At 42.2% G+C, this 8,554-nt stretch overlaps 3 protein-coding genes across 4 annotated transcripts in view; 2 read left to right on the top strand and 1 right to left on the bottom strand.

Annotated features, from left to right (window-relative positions):
• Positions 1-483: 483 nt before the first annotated feature.
• Positions 484-1,395, top strand: higd2a (HIG1 hypoxia inducible domain family, member 2A). Its single transcript, XM_076162792.1, has 2 exons — positions 484-705; positions 989-1,395. Exons 1-2 carry the CDS (start codon positions 522-524, stop codon positions 1,153-1,155), a joined length of 351 nt encoding a protein of 116 aa, XP_076018907.1. The 5' UTR covers positions 484-521; the 3' UTR covers positions 1,156-1,395.
• A 191-nt stretch (positions 1,396-1,586) lies between these two features.
• cltb (clathrin, light chain B) lies at positions 1,587-5,959 on the bottom strand. Of its 2 annotated transcripts, none has more exons than XM_076162789.1 (6): positions 5,542-5,956; positions 4,633-4,691; positions 4,408-4,449; positions 4,174-4,291; positions 3,904-4,015; positions 1,587-2,658 (listed from the first exon to the last, which is right to left on the bottom strand). In XM_076162789.1, exons 1-6 carry the CDS (start codon positions 5,693-5,695, stop codon positions 2,487-2,489), a joined length of 657 nt encoding a protein of 218 aa, XP_076018904.1. In that variant the 5' UTR covers positions 5,696-5,956; the 3' UTR covers positions 1,587-2,486. The 2 variants fall into 2 exon arrangements, with proteins under 2 accessions (XP_076018904.1, XP_076018906.1); XM_076162791.1 differs by having other exon boundaries at positions 2,578-3,606; positions 5,542-5,959.
• Positions 5,960-6,865: 906 nt separating this feature from the next.
• Positions 6,866-8,554, top strand: part of LOC143010472 (PDZ and LIM domain protein 7-like) — a 30,297-nt gene continuing 28,608 nt past the window's right edge. The window contains exon 1 of the mRNA XM_076162803.1: positions 6,866-7,030. Within this exon, the coding sequence (XP_076018918.1) occupies positions 7,007-7,030 (24 nt within the window). The 5' untranslated portion in view covers positions 6,866-7,006. The remainder of the gene's footprint in view (positions 7,031-8,554) is intronic.

The following is an 8,554-nucleotide window of genomic DNA, read 5'->3' as shown; positions in this document are numbered from 1 at the left end:
TGTCTGATGGTAGTAAAATTATCCTGCAATTATTCCTCCTTTCATCTTAATTGCTTTTACCAGAGTTGTGGAGCCAGAGTGCAGTGATGAACTGTATAGTATAAATGTAAGTATTTTAGTTAAGATAAACTCAATTAGGAGGTTGGCTTTTACCTTCTTGCTAAATCTAAATCAGACTGACCTTCACACTAAACACAACTTAAATAACCTTAATCCTTCCTTAAATAACGTTTTGGGTTACAATGAATAATGAATATAAACAATAAAAACCGGCCTTAATCTTAATTAACCATAATATATGAATTATAAGGGTTTATCTAAAAATATCTCGCTGGCTGAAGTGTTTTATTTGTTGAAGAGGCGTGTGCTCGCTGTGTAACAAACGCTAGGGGGCAGTGCAGCTCTAGTTCAGCCTCCATATTGAAATCAAACGTCGGCGCTCTTATTTTGAAGAATTGGGACAAAGTGCAACCGGATGTTCTGATTGCCACTTCTGTATATGTTCCCATCGGGCTGAAATCATGGCCGCTACAGCTACACCTTCGATTTCTGAACAAACTCCAACGCCTCCGACTGGAAATGTCCCGTTTGACTTCTCCAAGCCGCCCGTCATCGAAGGTTTCATGCCTACACCGAGGCACAAAGACGAAACTTTCAAGGAGAAATTCATGCGAAAAACGAAAGAGAACCCGCTCGTCCCCATAGGTGAGTGTGAGCTGGTTAAGGTTACACAAGAGGGAGCAAACTGTTCTAATGTTAAGTTATTATAAGCGGCGTTTGTTTTAATGTCGGCCATACTCCACCACGTCAGAAGCTCGTGTATTGTTGTGTTCATTAGGTTTGTAGGTTAATTGATCCCAGCTGGTGTCGTCATGGTTATGGTTATGAAACACCAGAGGGCACGCGGTGTCCTCAGCAACATACACGTGAAAATTATTTGAAAAAGTTAAGGCACGTGTTGTTGAATGTTGTGCTTTGTGTTGTTTAGGTTGCCTGGGCACAGCTGGAGCTCTGACTTACGGCCTCCGCGCCTTCCTTAAAGGAAACACCCGGCAGTCCCAGATGCTCATGAGGGGACGAATCTTCGCTCAGGGCTTCACTGTAGTCGCCATCGTCGTCGGTGTGTTTGTCACAGCAGTCAAACCCAAAGAATGAAGAATCCGCCACAATGAACTGAACATAGAGTATTTAAATCTTACACCCTTATATCAATGCCAATACTGTCGCCTATTGATCACTATGATTGAGCTCCTCACAGCCAGCAGGGTGGAATCAGTGTAACTTCATATTAAATGTGAATTAAGATCTCGAAGGGAACTTGGTGCTTTGTTTTAATTTTTCTGCCACAGAGAACACGTGCTTGTACTTTCTGATGTAAATAAAGTTTGATCCTGACTCGGTTGTCCTGTATGTGTTTTAGATAATGGATTCAGGAGACTTGTTGGCCGGGTTCTAAGAATGTTTATACTTAAATAGCCTGGCTGAGTGGCTGATATGGGTGCATATGGCAGCTGGGGGAGAAGGGGGCGTGGTTATGTTAGACGTAAACGCAGGATGTATGAACAAACAAATGTCAGTCAACCTCATCAGTTGTTGTATTTTTATTGTTTTCCAGTTCCCTTTTTAAACATTCACTTTTTACAGGCTTCATAATGTCCAAATAGGCAACATGTGAAACAATGTGCAGTCATAACTGTTAAAATTGACACCTCATTCCTTGCTGTTTAAAAAAAAGAAATCTAAAACATTATTACATCGGTGGAAAACGTAAACTGTGCAAACTTTTTGAGGATGCTTGTGAAATGAAGTTATTACAAGCTGTTTAATTTAGATGACAGACATCTTTGGTTGTAAAAGCCTTGAGCCTAATTGAGAAGAAAAAATTTGTGGAGATGGAAACTGGAGCATGAGATCAAAAAAAAGGCCACAAGCTTATTTATGCATCTGGGAGAAGGAGGTTGATTATCTCAGTGACAAAGGAAAGATAGGATACAACAAATGTGAAGTGTTTGCAATGATTCTTCATCGATTAGAGGCGTAAGTGGTTACAGTCTAACCCTTATTAGTGCTTTGACAAACTAGGTTAATGCTCAACATTGACCAAATATGCAAATTTATGTAAACAAAAATTGCACATTAAAAATAATAGTAGAGGCATGCAGTAAAGTTGACCTTATAATGTTAAGTTAAAGGGGAAGGAAAGGTTTAAGGTAAGAGTAACAATATTTTCTTAAGTATAGTCGTAATAAAACTGACCAGTTAAAGGAAGTCAAAACAAATCAACAGTCCTTCATTTTCCCCCAAATGTGAGGTGCAATCTATCATTTTAGAGTGATAGTCGTTAAGAAAGACGGGAGGTTTTCAATGGTTATAAATATACTGAGAGATGTAGGGAGAAGGGCGTTAAAAACCTGTGACGCAAAGTGGAGTTGGAAACTTAAAAAGGCAATGTTTGTGTTAGAAAATCCTCCCTCTATCCTCCCGCTCTAGCGAACTAGAGGCGTCTGTTTGAGGGAGATGAGGACGGAGCGCATCCGAGAGACGTCCTTGGCCTGCTTGTTGGTTTTGGGGTTGAAGTCGCACAGGCGGGCGACTCGCTCCCACTCGCTTCCCGGGCTGTCGCCGTCGGCCTCTGCCAGGAAGGCTTCCTCGGACGCTCTGCACAGGGGGGGGACACACACACGGATCAAATCCCAGTCTGAGAGGGACTTCAGCTCAAACTCCACTCCTGCAACCACTGTCTGACCCACATCTGGTGCTCAACCACAGGAACAGTACTTGTGCACAGGATACACACACAAATCATTTCATGCATTTTCTTTTTTTATCCCCAATCATCCAACCTGTCAGAGCCAAATTTGTCTATTTCAACAAATGCAAATTTAAAAAAAACTGCAAAATACGCCACACACTTGAGTCATTTTAGTGTTGAGGCATGCATGAGGTCATTATGTTAATTCATGGGTTGGGGGGTGGGGGGGGCGTCTATCATCAAAAGGTTAGAAAGCAGAAAAGGTCTAAACCTACACAAAGCCTATAACATCAGAGTTGGGCTGTTTGTAGAAAGCCTTGTCAGCAATCCTAGCAGGCAGGCAAGGCCCAGAAAGCAGGGGAGGAGAGAAAGGAGAGAGAGCAGAACAGGTTCAGTGTCACACAGCAAGCTGAGAAACGTTAGAGCCACACACACACACGCACGCACACACACACATGAGAACAGGGAGTAAGCAATCGAGAGAGACGAGCTCTGATGAGATGGAAATGAGCCAGAATCATCCGGGCGTCAGTCGAGTGCTGAGCTGATAAACCAGTTTGGAACGATTCAATATAACAGACAAACGCAGATTGCATGAGGCCTCTGCAGTGTCGTGGATTAAGTCCACTGCCTTGCATTCCTTGTAGCTACTAAGCTTCCTGTTTTCTTTACTCGGTGTACAAACTGGATAGACGACGGCGGCGTGGTAACATGTCCTCAGAGGATTGATTGTCTCTCAGGGCTTACAAAGAGACGGAAGGGGAGGGGAGAGGGGTGGGAGCGGGAGCGGGGAGAAAACCAGCCTAAACTAAGTCATAGATGCAGAGAGATACCGTGCCAGACTTGGACAGAGTCTGTTGGAGAGTGTGAGAGAAGAAGGGGTTAGCCGGGTCGAGAGAAGGAGAACCGGGCATGTTTGTAAGCATCATGTGAAAGAAACACTGACTGGTAATCATTAAAAACAACAACCTGTCTTTATCTGGAATGAGTCCTAACCTCATCTGTACATTTATAGTTAATAATGAAAATGACCACATGGAGGATATGAATCGCTCAGACAAAACATTTAATACGTGATGCAGTGACAGCAAAGAAACGGGTCAGAAGGTCAACATCAGCGTGTGTGTGAGCAGGGGATGAGCCTCACTAACCTGTTGTTGGCCTTGTTCTTCTCCATCTGCTCACTCTGGTGTACGTGCCAGTCCTCCAGCTCCTTCTTGGCTTTCTCTCTCCACTCAGCCTCCGCTGTCTTGGATGCCGAGTCTAGTCGCGGTGCAGGTGTGCATCGAGTCAGGAGTCCCGCAATGCAAAGAGGGAGAAGAGCAGACACATTCTAATTAGATGGTTACGCAATTAATGTGTTCATGCAGATGTGCAGAGTAGAGGGAGTACATCACAAGATCAGCTGGAGAACATCTGACCTAGAGCCTCCAGGCGAGTCTTCTGCTCCTCCCTCCATTTGCGTAAACTCTCTGGCTCCTGCCTCAGCTGATCCACCTGGGCGATGGCTGCATAGCTGTCTGTTGGGCCATTGGATTCCTTTCCAGAGGAGATCAAATGTAGATATTTTTAAACAAACCCATTGCAAAAACTATAGTATGTAACCAAAGTTCTCACGTGAATGAATTGAAAAGAGATTATAACAGCTGATCCACCTGGGCGAGGGCTGCATAGCTGTCTGTTGGGCCGTTGGATTCCTTACAGGGGACATAAAATGGATTTATTTTCAAATAACAACACTGCAGAAACTACAGTTTGTGATGAAAAATCCTTATATGAATCAAGTGAAAAAAAGATAACATAAACAGATACTGTCACAAAAAGAAAGAGGTAGTGCAACATTAATCATATAATTTGTGAATGATGTAGATTTCTCTCACCTGAAACATGTCCCCGTTCACTGTGGCAGGCTCCTCCACAAACTCGTCCAAAAACTCGTCTAAAACGATCAGATGGACAAAAAAAAAGCTCAATATTAATTCCAAGGCTCCTCTGTGGGCTTCCTAGTTGCTGAGCTTCTTTACAACGCCTGTTTGTCACTGCACAGAGCTTTTTCTTCAAGCGCTCAGAAATGCAGCAGCACCTGTTTGGGCACTGAAGCGTGAGCAGAGAGACAGCTGGGATACGAGTGAGTCACCTGGTTACTACTACGGATCACACACTTCATAATCATAACTGCTGATTAATGACACAGAATATGACACATCTAGATTTACTGCATGGAAAGAGGCTGTCAATGGTCAAATGCTCTTTAACTTGAATTACCCATACAGTTTAAGTGCAAACATTATATTAAAAATACAAATATTCTAACAAATGTAAGTCCGGTGACTCGGAACTTTATAAAAGATATTCCTCAATAACCTAATATTGTTTTTCAGCTCATTTTTTTGTCTTTGTATTTGTCTTACGGTATTATTTAGTATTATGCTTGTAAAAAATGCGTAAACTATTGACACCTTTACTTAACCTATCGACCTCTTGCTGTTTTTGACACCTGCTGTCACTTCAAGCATCCAGAGACGTCAAAAGTCATCGGATAACACGGGCACTCGTCAACCCGTCACACCAGCAACATTAGTTTCGCTAATTACCAAATGACTAAGCTAGACTTTACTGCCCGGTAACTACCCGGTCGTAGTAATACTGATGATAATAGTCTTAGAAAGCTGTAATATAACGTTGTAATATACTGTTTCCCGTCAAGTACAAACCTAGTTCAGGTGAAGGTTGACATGCTAGCTACTTTTAGCCACAGTTAGCTTGTGTTAGCCCAGTCATAAACTTACCGTAGTTGGGTGGCGGTTCGTCGCCGGCCCCTTCCAAAGCCCCGAAGCCGTCGCCGTCACCGTCATTCTCTATCACCGCTATCTCACTCTCCTGTTGAGCCAGAAAAGCTGCGGCTGGGTCCTCTTCGGTCGGGTGTGCTCCGTTGTCAGCCATCTTTCACAAAAGTGTAGTATAAGTTGAGCTAAGCTTGCTAGGTTTTAGACAAGAGAAGCTAATGTTTATGCCTTAAACTAGGCCCCGCTCCTGCAACGTCAACTAAAATCACTGATGTAGCTCAACTAAATAATAGCTACTTTACTTGGATGTTCTATGAATTAATGGTGTAAGTAACTGACTGATCGGCTTTATACTACGTTAGCTTGGATCCTCAGTGATGATTCATGATTTCTAGCTGTGATGATGATGATGACGATGATGGGGGAACGGGGGAGCAGCCGGAGGGGACCAGCTGTGTTTTGTTGGAGTTTGTCGACATCTGCTGGCCAAATAACGTACTGTCAAGGTGAAGTAACTGGAGTTTGACTGATAACAAAAATGTAAATGTGAATTGGAATTGTAGTTTATTAATACAAACACATGACACATCAATAGTTTTCAATGTTCATTTTCTCACGGGATTTATGGATATGAGCCATAGACGGCTGAAAAGAAAAACATGTTACTCTTTCTCTTCTTAATTATAAATGAAATACACACAAACATGTTAGTACATTGAAAGCAGATATAATCCAAAATAAGTAAAAAGAAATATATAAAAACAACATAATTCAATTACAGCAGAATTCTATTGCAGCACAATTACCTTCAATGTGGATGTAATGACTGAAATATTACATACTTAGAGTACAAATAAAGATATTTACTATGTTATGGCAAGGGTGTATAAAGTGTCATGTAGACATTCGGTGATATTTTCTTAAAACTAATACATTTGTCCATAAACCTAGTCTAGATGTTCATTCCATTTAGTAGTGGGATGCTGTCTCAGAGTTCAAGGCTACTACAATAACTAAAGGAACAACTCTATTGTTGATTGCATTGAAAAGGGCCCAGATCTCATGATTGTGTGAGAGGCGTTCAGGGCTGGATTCACCCTTGTGGCCTTAAACTATTGTTAGCTATCCATCAATGGAAAAACACTAAAAATGAAAAAAAATCTTGTGTCAGTCTCCTTTATCAACCATTCCATGAGCCTTGACCGTGGCGGGGCTGAAGCTTAGTCAAGTTTATTGGGGGTAAACCGGGGCCTCTCCTGGTTTATCCTTTAATTACATGCGTATAAATGAAGTGTGGCCCATGTGACCTGTGACGTGGGAGTGGACTCGTACTAAAAGGAATTCCAGGGAATGATCGCTGCTGCTCACCAAGGGGAACACGGCGGCTTCCTGACGTCCGCTTTAAGGAAGTCCCACAGCTCGCCTGCTAACCGAGACGCACACTCGTTACCCGGTACACTCATCCACCATGTCTGGCGAGGAGGGACAAGAGGTACGTGAACTCATCCTTCCATACATCTCAACTCGCTCCTGTCTGAGTGTGTGTGTATGAGTGTAAGTGTGTGTGTGTGTGTGTGTGTGTGTGTAAAATAAAACTTTAGACGTACTTTACGTGAGCTTTGTGCGCTGTAGCGATACTAACTACTTTGTGTCTGGAGGGGGGAGCAGAGAGTTTGTCGAAGTTTTTTTGCGTGCCGTCCTGCAACTTTCTCTCGAAAATTAAAGAGTCAAAGTTCTTAAACGGCACCAAGAAACTTCAGCGGGTCTTCGGTTAAGTTACGTGGGTTTAACGCGTAAATGTGCTGTATGTTTTTGAGTAGGGGGGCGCACAGCAGCCACTACTTCACTTCCAGATCCTATAGGAACATTATGGTGACACCGGGGCAGCTTATTAATAGCCCACCACAAACATGGACAGCGTCCGTGAAGGCATCACAGACATACCAGACGAGCTGATGATTTATTCCGCCTCTGGCCTCATATAGATGCTCGGCTTTAATTAACTTGAATACATCTGGAGCCATGTCATTATTCCCCAGCCTCTTGTTATAATCAATTAGAAACACTCGCGTTTGACTCTTACAAGTACAATCTAGCTTCTGTTAGCTGCTGTTAAGTGCGTTTTTGTTTGTTTTCTCTGTCTCCTAATCGATAATTCGGCTCCCAGGCATCTTTTATATGAGCTATAATGTGAAGGAGAACGACACTTAACTAATCCATATCTTCGTTATTACATTTTCTGAGAATCCGGCGTTCTTTTTTGTGTCGTAAACTCTTTATTTGTTGGACACATTAAAGTGAGTGAGACGTTTATCTGCTTTTCTGTGTAACAGCTGATGAACTATCTCAGTAAATATCGCTGTGTAAGCCAGAAACTTGAGATCCCATTTGAATAATTAAGCATTGTAATGCTTTAAAAGCCCTTAATGCCCCACTGATTGATACTGATACCAAAAATCAATAAAGCCCTTTTTGACTCAGCACTTTTATACCTTGTCATAATGACTTTAATGTAATACTGCTGCTTTATATGGCACTTCTCTTCCTCTTCTTCTGATATTTTTGTTAATGTTCTACAGCTTCCACGTGGGAATCCCAATAAAACTAGCCAAAGTTGTTTATACAATCGTAAAAAGTCCAAAGCACTGACAATTACTCTTAAACTAGCACATAAATATGAATGAATTTCAATATTAAAGAAAAACTTTGGAGGCATTTCCCTTTAATTAGCACCTGGGTGAACCTTGTGTTAACCCTGCACTGAGCGGCTGTGTAGATAAGAGAGTTTGTAAGGTTTCTGGCCTAAAAAGCTTCATTTCTCTTTACGTTCTTGTTATGCGAGTTTCCCTGTTGCTTCAAGAGCAAGATGTCAAAAGCTTCTGTAATTGCTGGTTCGGTTGCGCTGTTCTTTCGTGCCCGCCGGAAGGAATGTAGCATTCCATAAGCTCCACTTCAGCTGTGGCCATCTGCCACTTCACAAATTTACTTATTTAAGACATCCATTGGCTTTAATGTG

Source organism: Genypterus blacodes, unplaced genomic scaffold (genome assembly GCF_046128005.1).
Source record: "Genypterus blacodes isolate CSIRO-AG114 ecotype Tasmania unplaced genomic scaffold, CSIRO-AGI_Gbla_v1 ptg000128l_1, whole genome shotgun sequence".
NCBI classification, from domain to species: Eukaryota; Metazoa; Chordata; class Actinopteri; order Ophidiiformes; family Ophidiidae; genus Genypterus; species Genypterus blacodes.
This window is presented reverse-complemented; position numbering and strand designations above follow the sequence as displayed.

What these genes read in the sequence shown, in the direction of transcription:
- higd2a (XM_076162792.1), top strand. Translation starts at nt 522, where the DNA reads ATGGCCGCTACAGCTACACCTTCGATTTCTGAACAAACTCCAACGCCT. An exon ending in GAACCCGCTCGTCCCCATAG is followed by an intron (nt 706 to 988) that starts GTGAGTGTGAGC and finishes TGTGTTGTTTAG; the next exon opens with GTTGCCTGGGCACAGCTGGA.
- cltb (XM_076162789.1), bottom strand. Translation starts at nt 5,695, where the DNA reads ATGGCTGACAACGGAGCACACCCGACCGAAGAGGACCCAGCCGCAGCT. An exon ending in CGAACCGCCACCCAACTACG is followed by an intron (nt 4,692 to 5,541) that starts GTAAGTTTATGA and finishes TGATCGTTTTAG; the next exon opens with ACGAGTTTTTGGACGAGTTT. An exon ending in TGAACGGGGACATGTTTCAG is followed by an intron (nt 4,450 to 4,632) that starts GTGAGAGAAATC and finishes GTCCCCTGTAAG; the next exon opens with GAATCCAACGGCCCAACAGA.